This window comes from Schistosoma haematobium, chromosome 7 (genome assembly GCF_000699445.3).
Source record: "Schistosoma haematobium chromosome 7, whole genome shotgun sequence".
NCBI classification, from domain to species: domain Eukaryota; kingdom Metazoa; phylum Platyhelminthes; class Trematoda; order Strigeidida; family Schistosomatidae; genus Schistosoma; species Schistosoma haematobium.
Window position 1 is genome coordinate 3,539,171 of NC_067202.1, and position 17,368 is coordinate 3,556,538.

The 17,368-nt window shown below is 34.6% G+C and overlaps 2 protein-coding genes across 3 annotated transcripts in view; one reads left to right on the forward strand and one right to left on the reverse strand.

Annotated features, from left to right (window-relative positions):
* The first annotated feature begins 2,000 nt into the window (after positions 1-2,000).
* On the forward strand, positions 2,001-10,405 carry ISOC1 (Isochorismatase domain-containing protein 1). The gene is made up of 5 exons (XM_051217816.1): positions 2,001-5,061; positions 5,108-5,155; positions 5,218-5,370; positions 6,117-6,233; positions 8,048-10,405. Exons 1-5 carry the CDS (start codon positions 4,939-4,941, stop codon positions 8,192-8,194), a joined length of 588 nt encoding a protein of 195 aa, XP_051064240.1. The 5' UTR covers positions 2,001-4,938; the 3' UTR covers positions 8,195-10,405.
* A 2,044-nt stretch (positions 10,406-12,449) lies between these two features.
* Positions 12,450-17,368, reverse strand: part of SCAMP5_1 (Secretory carrier-associated membrane protein 5) — a 35,489-nt gene continuing 30,570 nt past the window's right edge. Inside the window, exons 7-8 of one of the 2 annotated variants that reach the window (XM_035734364.2) lie at positions 13,442-16,522; positions 12,450-12,641 (exon numbers count right to left, since the gene is read on the reverse strand). In XM_035734364.2, the coding sequence (XP_035587725.2) occupies positions 16,415-16,522 (108 nt within the window). In that variant the 3' untranslated portion in view covers positions 12,450-12,641; positions 13,442-16,414. Of the gene's footprint in view, positions 12,642-13,441; positions 16,523-17,368 lie in introns of those variants that run through there. The other variant, XM_051217817.1, reaches the window with a different exon arrangement.

Genomic DNA, 17,368 nt, shown 5'->3' on the forward strand with positions numbered 1-17,368 from the left:
AAGAACGCATTTAGGCTGAAGATAGAACAATATATTTAAAATGAATAAACACAGGTTGTAAGGAATGATCCATGTCTTTCGACTGAATTCACTTGAATTTTGACGAGTTCTCCATTGTTAACCTTCTCTTTGTATCACTTGTTGAAAATAAATATTTTCAGTAATTATATGCTCTACTTCAAAAGTCGTGCGTTTATGGTTCAATGCCATTACATAACTACCTAATCTGTTATGTAGCGGCTACTAGTTGGATGTCAATTTAGAGGAAGCATACTACTATTACTGGACGAATACTGGAAATTTAGAATTACTGGGTTATTGTCACTTGTATTTTATGGCAAAATAAGTAAATAAACCTATAGTTTCATCTCTTTATTCACTTTGCTGTAAGCTTTCAGTGGAACTATTAATTGACAATATATGATTTACTATCTTTTAGTTGTTTCCGTTTAATTATACGCTGTCTGTTCCTTCTTATATCAATTATGGTGTTATTGTGGTCTACTGGCGAAAGTTAATAATCCGAGCTCTGATGAAACTGCACATCACATGATGTCGACTGACATTTCAAGTCATGATAAATTAGCGTGTAGAACTATTGAAATTTCACCGAAACCTAGCCAAATCGTCCGACGGTTGAGTCACTGAATATCGATAAAATCATCGATCCCTGTCAAAGTCAAGGACAACCAAGGCTCATCAATTATTCGTATGCCAAGGACTGGCCCATGCGATGATAGTTTCACTAAATCGAGTATGCCCTCAATCATTCGAGATAGATCATCTAACTTGATGGCTAGCATGTCGTAAAGTACATGATTCAGGCCGACCAGTCGCTGCAATGGTTGTATAGCACGGTGTCTCCAATCGTGGTTTGGTGTGGATGTTTGACCGAGCTCCTCCACCTAGTGTGTGCCCAGTAAAGCTCGTGAAGTCAAAACCAATGTTGAATACTTAGAGAACTATTTAATCTGAAAGATTCGCCTAGCGCAAAACTGGAAAAGAAAGCCGATTACTACTGACATCACACGACCCTTGAAGGATAGGCGAATGATAAAGAGTTCTCGTTCTGATTCGCGTGAAACAGCAATAAAATATCACAGCAAAACTCGGAAAATCGATGCTAAGCAAAAGGCCAGATCGCCACCTTCCGTATTGTGAGGAATTTGGTAGAATCAAACTTCTATCAAACACTATTGTAATGTATTAGTGTTGGTTCTTACACCATGTGTTCTAAATTGTCCACTTGTAGCGTGGTGTCGGGTTGAGATTAACTATGAACACCGCTACAAAGAAACACGTGCCAAGTTAATCAGAAGGCGAAGGTTGGACGTAACCAAATAAATCCATAAAATCTCCGAGAAAACAAATACCAGAAGGCAATTAATGGACCAAGTTGAGATATATATTTACTGGCGATCTCGTGGTATCGAAAGGATACTGAGATCGTGCCAGGATACAAGCTTGGTTACAGAACGTAACGGAATTTGCGCGAAGTTACAATCAAAGTGTAAGTAAGTAAAAGAATGGAAGCAAAATATAGCTGTCATTAGCACAGTCGAACAAAAGCACATTAAAACAAACACTGGTACAGTTGGTTATAATAATGACTGTTTTTATTAAACCAGTCGTGTTTTCGTGATAAATGTGAGTCACTACACACTCATCAGTTGGTGTCCTTGAATGCTTATCACTTTACCAATCCCATATTTCAACCTTTTTTGTGAGGCATTCACAATTATCTTCACAAACACATTTGTATTGGTATATTCGGTTATTTCTATCAATCTAATGTATTTTTCTCCTAATTATCTGTCTTTCCACTGGGTAAAAGTACCCCAATCATGAGTTCAGACCTATATATAACTTAGAAAAGTGTGGGATATTTATCTGGAGAATATTCGTGTCACTCAGCAGAACTAATATCAAAACTAATAATGATGAATAAAGGACTAAATGAAGTAATGAGGTTCAGAAATGTAATATTCTCAAGGTGATCCAAGAATCACAGGTACAACGAACTCTCCTGATATTTTCTTCGACTAAGCAACGTAATGATGACACTGTATCATAATCCAATGGCAATGGAAGGTAATCTAATATGCCAAGTAGTCTCAAGGTCGCACACTGTATGGAGCGCTCGTCCTTGGAAAGATTGTTTTTCTGAACAATCAGTTCACCAAACATAATATGAAGAAAACTAATTTTAGAACGTTTTACAGTGTTCGTTCATGGAAAACTGGTGCCGTCTAACCTTAGTATAAGGTGAGCTAATATTAACTCAAACTGCAGCCTCAAGGTCACGTCGTGAATTCGAACCTGGGGTACGTGATTAACGTGAGGGGGAAAGACAAAATGGAGACTTCTATGGGCTAAGAGACTAGCCGTACGAAGACATTTAGCTATCTCCAACGTTTCTTTACATATCTATGCGAACAAAATGGGAAAATACAAGCGAACTTAAACTCAATAGATGACATAGCATATCAATGTTTCGTTTTCTACCCACAATGTATATAATGGAATTTTTCGCTTTAATGAGTCCTTGCAAATTTTTCCTAACTTAAAACCTACATTTACGTCGATTATTTGACGTCTGATAAAGTCTTTATCAGATAAAACGACTTTTAGAAGGTGTAGAATTCTCCCCCTGGTTTATGATAATCAAGTGTTTCATGCGCGAAAGATGCCTAATTACAAAAGTTTGATGACATTAGGAACGTTTTCCATTAATGCATATCTACTCCTGTATGTTTCATTTGTTTCAACGCAGCGCGTATGAGTGCTAACATTAAAGTAGGTGTGAAGATGGATTTATTCGTCAGGCGAATAGTGGTAGCACCATTTGAGTATAAAACTGCTTTAGGTGACTTAACAGGTGTTTCAGCAGTATCATTATTTTCTAGGGATATGTTCCGAAATAATACTGGATATAAATCCGTCACTCGGAAATATGAGGAAAATAGTAAAGTAGGGCGGGAAGCGTTTTTATAGGAACGTAAAAAAAGTAGTGCATGTAACTCCACAACATTTGACTTCTGGAAACTTTATGTAGTCAAAGAAATTTTCGGGTGCCACCACAGACCCAAAGTTATTTTCATGGATTCTTGCAGTGGTATCTGCACCCTGTTTCTTGTGCTCTTCAGCGACAATGATAACCTAATCTTCTTAGGTACTTGTAAGTTCTGTCATCAGCGTAGATCAGCATCCCTGGTTGGACATACTACCTGATAGTAAGTATCGAATTTGGTGCCTAACTTAACCCTCTTCACAACTTCAAACGACATTTAAGTTCAGTATAATGTTAGAACATCTTTCGGCGATAATAATACTATTGTACTGCCGAAACATCCGTTACTTCATTTAAACCAGCTATATGCTTGAATTGTGCTTTCATTATCCGCTTGACAACGGTCAGCACTGTTTGCGTCAATGTTCATCTCGAACAATTAACGGAAGTACACATTTGTACTGCTTTGTGTCGTTCGCATTTATAACACCGAAAGGCTAGACCACCTCAGTAGTCGCCATATTATCTAGAAGTCCTTTCCCTGCAATAACTGAAAATGTATTACGAGGTTTTCGTTGTCATCACAGTCAAACTATCGTAAGCATACATCTTTGGTTCAGATGTGCTCCGTCGTCAAGATATTCCCGAACGTATTAAACGACTTGTTTATATAAACATTACACTATATATAACTGCATATGAAGTTCTGTTCCCATTAACATATTATCTCGTAAGTCACATTACACTCTCTTCTAAAAAATACAAATAATTTAAGGAACATTTATTCAAATAGACGATTAGATATCTGGATTATTTCGAAATTAATCACGTGCCAAGTAGGTTAATAAGTTGTAAATATCACTTAGATAAAAGTAAAAATGAAGGTAGTTTAGTGAAATAATGGGGACTACTTTTTAACATTGTCTATTATACTCAAAATATATTGTTACTTCTAATAGTCTGATGATGTCTGTTCAGGGTTTTTAAATATCTGGATGATAGAATGCTAGGGGTTATGCATTTCCGATGGTTGCTTCGACATAATGATTTTACTAGCGGGTTGATAAACGATTATGATTTTGCAAAAGTTAATCTATAGTTGTCTAGGGAACTTACAGTTTGTTCTTGTAGTTTAATTTTCTATGTGGATGTCTATCTGTATTCCAACTGTAGTATTACTTCATTCTTTGATCTTCTCGAACCATGTTTCTCTATTTCTATTTGAACCAAAATTATTTTTAATAATGTTTGATCTGCTTATTGTAGATTGTTGTTCGTTTTGTTAATAACATTTGTGATAGTTGTGATCACAAGATCACTTACCTTTATGACTGATCGCATAATAATCAATTACACATTCTGATTATTTGTAAAGATTTGTATACTCCTGTGGTTGATTTTAAAAATTGCAATTATTCATATGCATTGATCAAGTTAGTGGTTATTTGTACTCAGTAACTCAGTGAATAATAAATTGACGTTTAAAGCGATAGATCCTATTGTGAACATTAACTCGGTTAAAGGTACTTCACCAATTAACCAGTCCTATGTAATAGGAGTCACTCATTTAGTATTTCACTGTTAGCTACAATTCAAATAACTTTAAGCATATTTTGTTAGGCTTAACTGTTACTTTAATAGATATTATTTTCATTAGTCTTGCATTATCTCAGTATAAGTTTTATTACTTGATTTGGTGACGTATGACGTAACAGTTTAAGCCAAAGCATATTCGTCCAAGATTTTCACATTATCTACGAGTGATTGATTTCTGATATTTATTCAAATTTGTACAGATTGAGTGAAAACTTTTTGAATTATTTAAACATTGATCTACTATTCTATATTCCAGTGTTTTATCGTAATTTAGTTGATTTTCTTTCCGATAAGGTTCCTCATATAACTTGTTGGATGATTTAACTGTAAATATGTCGAACTCTATGCTGACATTAGATCCAAACTGTACAGTATTTCTCATGTGTGATGTACAAAAAAGCTTATTAAACGCTGTTATCGACTCGGATAATGTTCATTTGCGTATATCTCACATTGTAAGTTAGTTTCTCTAATTATAAATAACAATATGTTCAATTATAGTTACAATTAGGCAAAGCATTGGGTATCCCATTATTAGTTACTGAACAGGTTTGATGATTTTTTATTGTCAGTCATATTCATGTTGCCTTTTTTGTTTTATTCACTACTAGTATTCTAAAGGTCTAGGTAAGACGTCAGATTCTCTCGATATATCACATGCATTATGTGTGGTTGATAAAACTTCTTTTTCTATGTATCACGGATTAATCGCTGAGAAACTAGCTGAGTTTCGTGATCGTTTCATTGTTTTATTTGGACTTGAGGTAAGTGTTACATGTTTGTTCCATGAATTAATATTATTATTATTGAGTTAAATGTATACTTATACCAGTGTTAAGTGAGGCATTCCGGTTGTATCGTTAGCCATCACATTTAAAGTGTCGTTCCTACTCAAAGATCTAGTAAATGGATCAATTCAATTTCATTGTGATTAGCCCTCAAATGTCCCGCTGTGGCTGAGGGTGGGAAGAGTTCGCTCTCACTTTCCAAATGTTCTCATATACGCACTACCAGTGAAGTCCTGTTTACTACCTTCTCGCCCAAGGTTGTTGTTTACGTAATTTATGGGACGAAAGGCGAACGTCTAATGCTTAAACCGGGTTGGTTGATAAAGAGGATCTACCTAGGGGAGTTCGGAAACCCTGATTCTAGACCAGTGGTTCACATGGGCTCCAGGATCCTAAAGAAACAAATAGCGTATGAACCTATTGTTGATCACTGACTACCATGTGACCGCATCTCATAACGTGGCTCAACTCTCTAGTGCATTAGATCTGTCGATTAGTCGACTTTCATTCATAAGATTACTAATTAAAATTTCTCGTGTAATTCAACTCCGATAGCTGAATTACTATCATTAGCTGTTATACAAAAAGATGTATAAATTCAAGCTAATTAAATAAACTTTTAAGTGGTCACCAAGTTGCATTAATTGTCAGATTTTAACAGTCTGTTTTATTTTTTTCTCATATACACATCACTCTACAAACGTTTTTCTTACTTCTCTAAGGCACATATATGCATTCTTCAAACTGCTCTGCACTTATTGTCTGAAAATTATAAGGTTGTTATCGTAGCCGATGCATGTAGTTCTCGAAGTGCTGTTGATATGAGAATTGCTCTACAAGTGAGTTATTATATAGCATAAGAATAACATGCTAGTGTATAGTATTCATTTTTATTGTCTTTCAAAATAAAAACGGAGCATTTACGAGGACAAGCCTAAAATCATTTACATATTAGCTAAATATCTATTTTCTCATTGAATCATCAACGTGTGAAATTACTTACTTGAATATGTGGTTGTAGCTCTATATTTCGACGCATTCAAAAGAGAGTCGAATCAACTGAGAGATCCTCCGCTAGAACTAACACAGGTCACCAAACCTCCTGTCCTTCCTAAGCTAAAACTGTTTCTCATTAACACCAAGTTTGTATTACTGGCAAAACTAACTCGCAGATAACTTATGTACCAAAAAATATAAATGGTAACTCAGTGGTTGGAAGTTTAAGCTCTCAACAGAATGCTTGAAAGTCTTGGGTACCATCCGTGGCAGGGTCGTTCCATACTAGGACGAGACAATTGTCTAGTGTTTCCTGATTTTAATTGGTTGTCTAACCAAAGTTGATTTGTGATTTGAAGCTTTAAATTTAATAATCTACACTATACCCTATAGTAAGTTATTATTATTTGTGTGGCATTGGTTTAATACCGATTATAAAACTTATATCGTATTATTGTCAAGTTATGGTGTGAGGGGCTAAATTGTAGAAAATAATTGAATTTTATATTCAGTGTTTTTGGCGAACAGTTTGTTCTGGCACGGCCGAGAGTGAGGAGAGTCAGCTCTCCCTCTCCAGATGTTCTCAAGTAGCTATGTGGATACAACCACTGCCAGGGAAGTCCTATTCACTGCCTTTTCATGACGGGGGTGTTGTTTACGAAATTGAGAGAAAGAAAAGCGAATATCTGGCTCTTTACCCGGGTTAGTAGATACGGAGGATCCACCTAAAGCAATTGGAAAGTCCTAATCCTAAACCAACGGTATACATGGGCTTCAGGATCCTGAAGGAACAAATGGCGTATGGACCAATCGTTGGTCACTGATTACCATAGGACTGCATCTCCTGACGTTGCTCTACTGCCTTGTGGACTAGACCTTTAGATCAAAGTTCCGGGTGTGGCCCCTTAATAAAACCACCTGCTTCGGTTTGGGCACCCGGACAGTATCCCACCTCTCACACAAATCAAGTGACTTGTGTGGCGCATATGTATTTAGTGCCTCCTTGTACCAATGTTTATGTGTTTAAATAAAAATGAATAGGGTTGATTAACGGATTTGATTAAAAATCAAACTTGTGGCCTAAATTAAAAATGTATTGACCTTTTGGTTAATCATCAACTAGTTCGTTAAGTTAATTTGACTGAGTGGTATATGGTCATGATTGTTTAGATTGTAAATATATACATATTTGCGGATTGTTCAAAATGGACTAGAATTATACGTTTTCATAAAATATCGATCTCAGTTGGAGTACCTTTGAGAACTAGGGAAGGCTGCGCAGTTATTTCATCCTAGTGTAGGACTTCTCAGCAATCCATGCCTACAACTTCAACTGGGATATGACACGAAACTTTCGGTATTTGTAACGAACCACTGGGATAGCTAGCATTCAAGTGATACAGTTTCAGCATCAATTAGCGACATAGTCCGATGATCATTTAATATCATTGGTAATAACAATTTCGCTCTTAACATGGAAATTGACTATATCCGGAATAAAGTAGCTATCCATTACTCTCTTGTTTGTTTTTTAAAGTACCTCAAGTGGGATCAGTGTGTATTAAATACAAACTTACAAATTAGATCAATCATTACAAATCCCTTTCAGCTGTCGTAATAAAATTATTCTATTCTCAAACTGTTTCTTTATTTATAGCGTTTAAATTCTACTGGTATAATACTATCAACAACTGAATCATTGTTATTTGAACTAATTAAAACAAAAGATTCACCATATTTCAATTTAGTTAAAAGTATAGTACGCACACATTTACCAGATCATCCTGCATTGATCAACTATTGAATTCATTAAGATCCATATCCGTTCTCTTCTTCTTCTTCTTCTTCTTCTTCTTCTTCTTCTTCTTCGAAAGATTCATTTTTTTAAAATCCAAATTCTGTATGATTTTATATTTGAAATTAGAATACAACATATTTTCCATGAATTATTTGTTGATATATTTATACTCTGTGAAGAATTACTACCTGGTTGGGATTCACAAGACGATAGCAACCGATGGTCATAGACCTTGAATGATATGGCTCAAAATCGTTTGCAATAATGCAGGTGCACCCACTCTTTGTATTTTCCCGAATTCTAATCTTTTGTATTCTTTTACTTTTACTACCTCTATCACTATGGGATTTGAATAGACAATGGTATCTCTGTGTTAATGTGGTATGGCAACTCGAACTGATGTATGTACATACAAAGTTCTACGTTGTTGCTGACTGACTATTGTGGTTTATGCTACTGATGTCAACAGATATATGTAGTATGTATCGAATGTAAAATGCCTAGTAGCAGGAAGTTAAAAAGATCAAAGAAAAGAGAACAGAAACAAAGCATGACTGTTGTGGAAACGAAAGAACAATGAATTCTGAGACGATTGATTAACATTTTGCAAATGAAGTATTTACTGTATGGTTCTCAGATTTGACTAAGATGTTCTATAATTTTGTGTTCAAATACATTCGATTGTCCTCATTTGTGTTCTTCTTTATTACACTATCACTTATCTAGAATTTCTAATAAGTATAACTCTGAAAGATAAGTCATGTTGAATTAAACAATTAAAAATGTTCATACTGAATAGTTCACTGGATAGTTTATAACATATGTGAGTTCGATCTATTAAGGTTATCATAAAAGTGTATATTAGTTCTGGAAATGTTTTCAGGTCCTAATGAGTGATTGATTAGTATTGATTCACACCACCTTAAAGTATGAGTATCCTACATGTCTATTAAACCTTTTATACCGATGTTTTGTGTTGATCTGAGACTGCTCCAAGTGTAACTCTATCATTCAGTATCAAAAAGTGAGTATATAATTTTGCTTTTCTGCTATGCTTGTTAAAGATGCTAGATCACCATAAATCTCTTGGTAAACATCTTGTTTTTATAATTTTGGAGGTTTGAATTTCTCATTTTCGTGCCAAAAGGACAATAAATGTCATTTGGTTCGTTGCCTCTTTTAATACGCTATTTTGTGACGTTTTCCAAGGACCTCTTTATACTATGTATATACGCTTAAGTTGTGTGCTTGTTTTGTTCATACTTCTGGCTGCTTGTGGAATATACTTTTTTCTCTTCCGAATCCGGTTTTCTCCCTCTAGTTACCACGGCTAGGGTACATAGGAATAATTTGGCTTATCTTGTTATTATGATGCAGACCTTCGTTCCTTCGCCGTTTTTTAGGTGATATCACAGTCTCTTCAAACATAGCAACGTCTGTTTTTTGTTTTGCGCTTTACCTACTTAACTGTACTCGAGTCCCACAAAAAACTATCAATAATGTGGACAATGTATAATCAAATTTCTTTAGGATTTCTTTATCTTATGCTCCTTAAGCGTTCGTACACAGTGATATTTAGTAATATATTAACTAGACCTTCGGTGTTGATTATGGGACTTTGTCAGTAACAAATCCAAGCATACGTTAATATATCTCACATAAGTAAAGTACACACTAGATTGATTTCTCTCAATGTGTTTTGAAAATAGATGTTAGTGCGAGCTAGTCTTTGAAAAGGGATGTCTCAAGTGTGAAATATCAGTCGAAAATCGTTAAGTGTTTGTGCACATTCTTGAGGAAACTATATGTCACCAATTTCATCCATATCATTCAAACCATTTTGGTTTAGTGAGTCAATCAATATAGGAGAGTCTACCAACTTAGAAGCATATTTCTAGTAATGTAGACTAGAAATGTGAACACTCATGATTAAGATTGTTTATTGTCAACTTGTCGAATATATATTCCTTCAATGAATCATGAGCTAGTCAGTGTTAGACCTCTACTGAGAACGCAGTAAATTGCTGTTTCAGTTTATTTCATTCCTAACGAAAATGTTTACTCGTTTCTCAACCGAAAGTCATCTATTTGAATCTCTCTTCATCTACATCAGATTAAGGAGCCGAATAGTATCAATTACTGTCACAGAAACAGTGTCTTAAAGCTTAGCATGTCTAAATCTGTACTTGATAGACAAATTATGCAGAATTGTAGCCATCTTGAAGATAGTTTAAATCTCTTATGTCTCAGTTAATAACACCGTTGAATATTTTAGATAGTTAATTAAAATAACTGGTTTGCAGAGGAGTTCGATGATGCACTTTGCACGACAAAATACTGTACCAGCCTAACTAATAAGATAGCAGGATGATCGTGGGAAACAGTACCAATAGTCAATTCAGTCGTGGTATAATGGAGGTGACTTGAGAATAGAATGTATTCATAAACTTCACGATAGATTTCCAGAAGTCCCAAAGTGAAGTTGTTCTGTGTGTAGTCAACTATGTCAGGATAAAAATAGTAGCTCACCGATGAGACTATACAAGTCGAATATACGGATCAAAGGCACTCAACGTTTGGGATTCGATCTCATGTTCAGTTATTGATGCGGTTTTGTGAATGTTGAAGTACCTGATCAATCCTATCAGACTCAACTATCTAACGTAGGCTAGCAAAGAAATTGCACTAATGTTTTTATACTACTTAAAGTAGATAAATTCGGAACCCATGCTGTCTGATTCATTATCTCTGTATGTTTGGGATCTACCTTAATCAGTTGATGTTTTTTAGATAAATGTCTGTGTAGTGTTGATAGACTATAAGGGTCAAGCAAGAAATGAAAAGGAAATTTGAACTCGGTCTTTGTGCTTAAGAATGTCGGTAGCTAATCTTCAAATTTCGTGGTAACGAACAGTGTAAAAATGAGTCATTTCTTTATTTTTCACTTTTTATTTAGTTATGTTATAACCCTCGGTTTTCTTCGTCTGCACGAATGAGACGTTAACTTGCCTTAGACGAATATCTACACTAGATTCCCTCCCAGTGTCCATTCTACAGGACATCAACACAACTCAGATCAAGAACACGGGATGAGCCTGACCAGAACGTAAATATATTTCCACACCAAAAAACCGACACAATCATAGTAATAATAAGGGTAAGGGAATATATAACCCATCTAGTACCTGTCAAACTATCTACTAGTGTGACTAAGCAAACAACCGATCATTATCGTTCTCGTCAACACATCAAGTTCTGATAACAATCCTATGAGATTAGCTCAAAATACTTCGTTTCTGTATTTGTAATAAATGTTTTCTAGTTTATTTGGAGGTTTTTATGCAAGTTGTATTCGTCACAGATTCATTTCAGTTGGGGTATTCATTAAAAACAAAAGAGTACTGGATAGATATCTTGTCTTAGTATGGGACTCCTGGTTAGTGCACATTTAGCACTCCATTGGTGGAGTCGAACACAACTTTCAGGTCCCATAGTCAACTCTCATCTACTAGATCCACTAGCTTAGTGTCCCGTGACACAATTCAAATTTCAATGAATTTACTATATAGTAAGTGCGATAGTTATTCAATACCATTGGTGACAACCGTTTCATTCTCGACAAGTCTGGACTTAATCAATCACGATTTCAATAAAGTCTTGGATTAAGTCACTAGTGATCTGACTGCTATGGTTTATTTGTAGAGGTCTTATGGAGATTGGTTTAATTTGTAAGTAGTGTTTTTACTATATATTTTTGTTATATCACATAATTAGATCGTGTACTGCAATATTCTGAAACCTTAAGTTCAATTTCATTTGTTAAGGTTTTAAATCTTCCCATTTCTGGTGTTAAAGACTAAAGTTGATCAGTCTCCTTTCGGCACATAGGTATCTTGGGCGAATTGCTTCGACAATTGACATTAAGTCATAAGTATTTCTTGAGTAAATTTGTACAAGTCAGTGGCTATCTGGAATCAGTAGCTAAATGAGTACCGCGTTGGAAGCAAATAGTAATAGATTCGAGTTTCAGCATTAACATTAACACTGAGATGGATGTATGTCCAGTTGGGAAGTCCCAAATAGGATGTGACACTCATTCTGAGTTTCATTGTTAGCCACGATCAAAAATTTAATTGCAAAAACGTACCTGTCAAATAATTTATTCTTCACTGATTAGAATTCCGCCAATATAACCTTTTTAAAATTAGCTAAACATGTTAGCTTAATTAATTAATTTATTTATTTAAACACATAAACATTGGTACAAGATAAATCTTCCGTATCCATCGACCCAGTTTAAGCCCAACCGGACATTCGCTTTTCGTCCTGTCAATTTTGTGAACAACATCCGTGGTGCTAGAAGGCAGTGAGTAGGATTTTCCCGGCAGTGGTTTTATGCACATGACCATGTGAGAGTATTGCGAAAGGGAAAGCTGACTTTCCCCACTCTCGGCTGTATCAGAGCGAAAAAAACAAGACTTACAGCATAACATGAATTCATTGTATTTCGACGCTTTTCATCAATTGTAAACAACGTCAATCTACATTAGTAATATCAATATGTAAAAAATTTTCATAACATACCTCAACCAATGAAGTTTGGTTCGAAATCAAAAGACGAAACAACATAATAACTAAGACTGATACGTATTCCTTATGTTGAAGATGAAGTTACTCAATGAAGGGGTTGAAGTTGTAAATGATAATAAACATAACATAAATAAAAACAAATTATTAACAGATGAGCGATAATCAAGACACCTAGTTGACAACATAAATGTTATATATGTAGAGAACACCACTTCTACTCTGATCTGCAGAGGCCATTACCATCGATCGCTTTCAAAACTTACTTTTGTATACAGAATGGTGATGTCATAAACTTCTTGTTACCACAGTTAGATAGTTTGTATTATTTTAATGTTTGTAGATGAAATGATCTATTTATCGATTTTATTAATCAAATTTTACTGACATTCATTTACGATGTTAACTTGATGAGTATGATGCCAATTAGGTGCCTTGATTATTGCTAAGTTATTTCTATTGATTGTCTCTTGATTATCATTTACAATTTCACCGCCCCCCCCCGTTATCATTTTTTTATGATTTTATCTTCAACATACACATATACAGATCAATCTTAGCTATTATGTTAGCCATGTTGTTCCCTTTTCTGATTGGAAACTAAACCTCATTGATTATGGTGTGTCATTAAAACTTTTTACAAATAATATTACTAATGTAACTTACCGATGTAAAAGTGAGGGTTGGCAAAGTAAGAGCAGCATTTCTACAACTGAAGAATATATGGGACTCAAAACAACTGTTTGTCAACCAATATTAAAGTGAGAATCTCCTATATGAACGTCAAGGTAATTCTACTGTGCGGGAGGTGAAACTTGGAGAACTACTACAATCATCATCAAAAAGGTACAAGTATTTATAAATAATTGTCTACGCATGATACTGAATGTCCGGATACCATCAGCAATAGGCTACTATGGGAGAGAATAAACCAACTTTCAGTTGAAGAGGAAACTATGGAAAGATGCTGGAAGTGGATAGGACATACATTATGGAAATCATCAAATTGCATCACGAGGCAAGCCGTAACTTGGAATCTTGAAGGGAAACAAAAGAGAGGAAGGCCGAAGAACATACTGTGTCGAAAATTGAAAGCAGACATGAAAAGGATTGTTCAGGATAGAGAATTCAGGTGAGCGATCTATGACTCTCCAAAAGTGGTAACAGGCGTAAGTACCAATGTAACTTCGGAGCCGTTTGTATCTGGTGCGGAACTATGAATTCATGCTATTTTACAAATCTTGTTCTCCGTTTATCTGAATTTATTAAGCGATCCGGATCTATGGAATTATATTTTAAATAAGTGAATACTTTCGTTAAAATGTAATACATTCAAGATTAATTTCTTTATTTCTTCACTCATATGTCACAAGTTTATATGACTGTCAACAAACCTAATGACTTTAATTGAAATTTGAATTTTCAGCATTTAGTGGGGTAGAAATTGATGATGCTTACTTACGCCTGTTACTCCCAATGGGCCTACTACAAGGCCGCCAACTAGCATTCTCCAACCCACTCTATCCTGAGCTTTCCTTCTTAGTTCTATCCAATTGTTGTTCATTCTTCTCATGTCTGTCTCCATTTCTCGGCGTAATGTGTTCTAATGATGCTTATACTGAACAAAAATAGTATTACGTTCATTTCAATTATTGACTTCAGTTATTATATCAATCTAAAATATCATCACATGGTCTGCATCTGTCCATGCATCTCAGATCAATAGGCCATGATTCCATAATGTTGTATTCTAGTTTAAACAGTGCTAATGAGGTAAACTGTATGAGTATTGGGATATTCAGAAAAATATCCCAAAAATTACTCTGTTAGGTCCAATGCTATCATTGGACTTGAAATGGTATCATTCTCCTGTTGTTCAGTTTTTATTTCACGTGTCGTTTCCCTACTAGTCAATATTTGTTTCACGTGTCATTTTCCTGTTGTACAAACGTTATTTTCTATTTTATGGTACGTTGTGGTCTGTCTGGTTGATATATAAACCTAGTATGTTTGAAATATAACGATTCATATCTCAGAGGCTGAGAATTGCGTTCTGGATTTATCTGGCTGGGCTAGGCGGAAAACAGGGTCAATCAGAACTCTAGGCTGCTCATACGGATTTACGCGTCATTGATCCGATCGATAAGTCACTACTCCATAATCAGCGGTCATAAGTTATAATAATGACGTTCCATTAACTCGTATTTGTAATGATTTTTTTTCCAGCCATCTAATTGGTCATCATTTTTTAGAAAAGTTCACTAACTTCATATGCTTCAAGGTTATTAATATGTTGTTCCTTTTCAATTATCAACTTTAGTTTGGAATATAAACCTATCCTGATAGTCATGTCGTTTCTATCTTATATTAGAGTGTATAGATTATTATTAACTTTGAAGTGTTATTACTATTGTTGTTATGTATCGGAAGTCTAATATATTCAACTTCTCATTCGTTGGATCATACTAAAGAAGAAAAAAATCTCAATTGTTTATTATAAATACAATTTACTATAGGTTAACTACTACTGGGAACTCTGCCCCCCTCAAAAAAGGTACCATTGTTTAATCAAGATAATAAATAACACAATCAAACAAAGTTCATAATATAATGTATTGAAGTAAGTAATAAAACAAACATTATAGTAGAAACAAATCTTATGAATGATTTTCATTTAGTTTTAATTCTGTCAAGTTAATACATGACGATAATGATGATAATAAAAAGAAGAACAAAAAGAAAACGGGTTAAGAAGAGAACAAAAAACACATGATGAAACAAGTTTTTTTTCGTTTATATATGTGAAAAATACCATACAATCCATTTGATTTAACCAACAAACACACTAACCAAAGTTAAATCATATGAAAAGCACTCATATATATAACGGACAGATTGAAATAGAGAAAAGTAGTAGTCGTAGTAGTAATCATGGTGAAGGCAAACAAAGTCGGTGTTCATAGTGAACAAGACCATGGCAACTATGAGTATACAGAAGAAGACTACCACCCATACACCCATGAGTTAAAAATAGAAGAAGAAGAAGAGATGATTGGCTCTTTGTTTTTCTTTTCAATATATCAATAAATAAAAAAACGTAAAACAGAAAAGTACTCGTCATGTTATTATTAAACGGTGCATGAGCATGTGTGTGTGTGTGGGGTGGGCGTGGGGTGTTTGCTTGTATGGATATATATGAGCATTTATCATTGGAAATAGATGAATTTTTGAATAAAATAAAAAAAAGAAAACAAAACAATCTCGCAGCCAGTAGTTAGTTACATGTTAGTTGGTTAGTTAGTTAGTTTAATTTGGTTATTCTTTACACGTAAAACTTAACAAAAACAATCACAATTAAAAGTTAAAAAACGAATAAACAGGGAAAAACAACAACAAACATTGTGCATAGAGACAAGAGAACAGAAGAGAGAGAGAGAGAGAAAAAAAGATATCACTGGAGGTTTTAAGGGTGGATGTGTGAGGACAAAATATGTCCGGTTACTTTTTTCTTTTCTTTTTTTGTAAAAAAAACTGTATCCATATTGATTAAACTGTGTTACAAGTAAACTGATTAATATAAAAAATTGCCTGTTTACTATTTTATTATTGTCTTCTTTCTCTTTTTCTTTCTTTTTTCAATTATGGCATTGCACCGAATCCTCCGGAACGTTCAAATACTCCTGCATTGGCCATTTCTAGTTTAGCTTTATGTAAACTTGCTCCAGATGATCGATAATATCTATGAACCTACGAAAATAAAAACAACACAAAATAGTATAGTGAAATAAGTGGGTTTGATTTTTAATGTATGAATCAATTGAAACTAGACCATTATGGAAAACCTGGAAGCATTAGACGGCTGTTTCATCCTAGTATGGAACTCCTAAGTAGTTCCAACTAGATTCAAATGACTCATGATCTCAACTATTCAAATTACTATAATATCGACAAAAACCCCTACTAATATAAATTTATGTTGAAACTATTGTATGTGGAAATTCCTAGGTTGGATCTACAAGTATTGTTAGAGATAATAAAGGTTCTTATTGTTAACTTTTGATAACTAACATAAGAAAGTAGCGGCTTATTGATTAAGGAATTCGACTCCCAGCCATTATATCCCTGAATCGGACTCCGCCACGAAAAACTTCAGTTTAGGTACCCGGATGGTACACTTGGAGTGTGACATATCCAAGCATCTGATCAACGAATTAATGTAATGTAATAAATACTGAGAAGTTATTTCACACTGAATGAGCTGAAAAAGAAACTGGTTTAGAAGTGGTCATCAAGACCTGAGACCAAAGAACCTAAAAGATCACATGGTCTTTTTGTAAACAAAACTAGATGTGTTGTCAGCTTCTCACTTTAAGAATGTTATTACCAGAAGGTAAGTTATGGTTCTTTTAGAATTAAACTTTTCTAACCTTATCCCACCGTTGTAAGCCAGTATAGCTACAAGAGATGGTTGTCTGAGAGAAATACCTTACTGTTGTCTTACTTGTGTACACTCGATAGTACACATGTTCATCAACGTCTTCAATATTAAAAACATCCTTGAAAGTCCTCAAAAATCAACTTCTTTAACCACCT

What these genes read in the sequence shown, in the direction of transcription:
- ISOC1 (XM_051217816.1), top strand. Translation starts at nt 4,939, where the DNA reads ATGTCGAACTCTATGCTGACATTAGATCCAAACTGTACAGTATTTCTC. An exon ending in TTGTTTTATTTGGACTTGAG is followed by an intron (nt 5,371 to 6,116) that starts GTAAGTGTTACA and finishes TACTTCTCTAAG; the next exon opens with GCACATATATGCATTCTTCA. An exon ending in ATATGAGAATTGCTCTACAA is followed by an intron (nt 6,234 to 8,047) that starts GTGAGTTATTAT and finishes CTTTATTTATAG; the next exon opens with CGTTTAAATTCTACTGGTAT.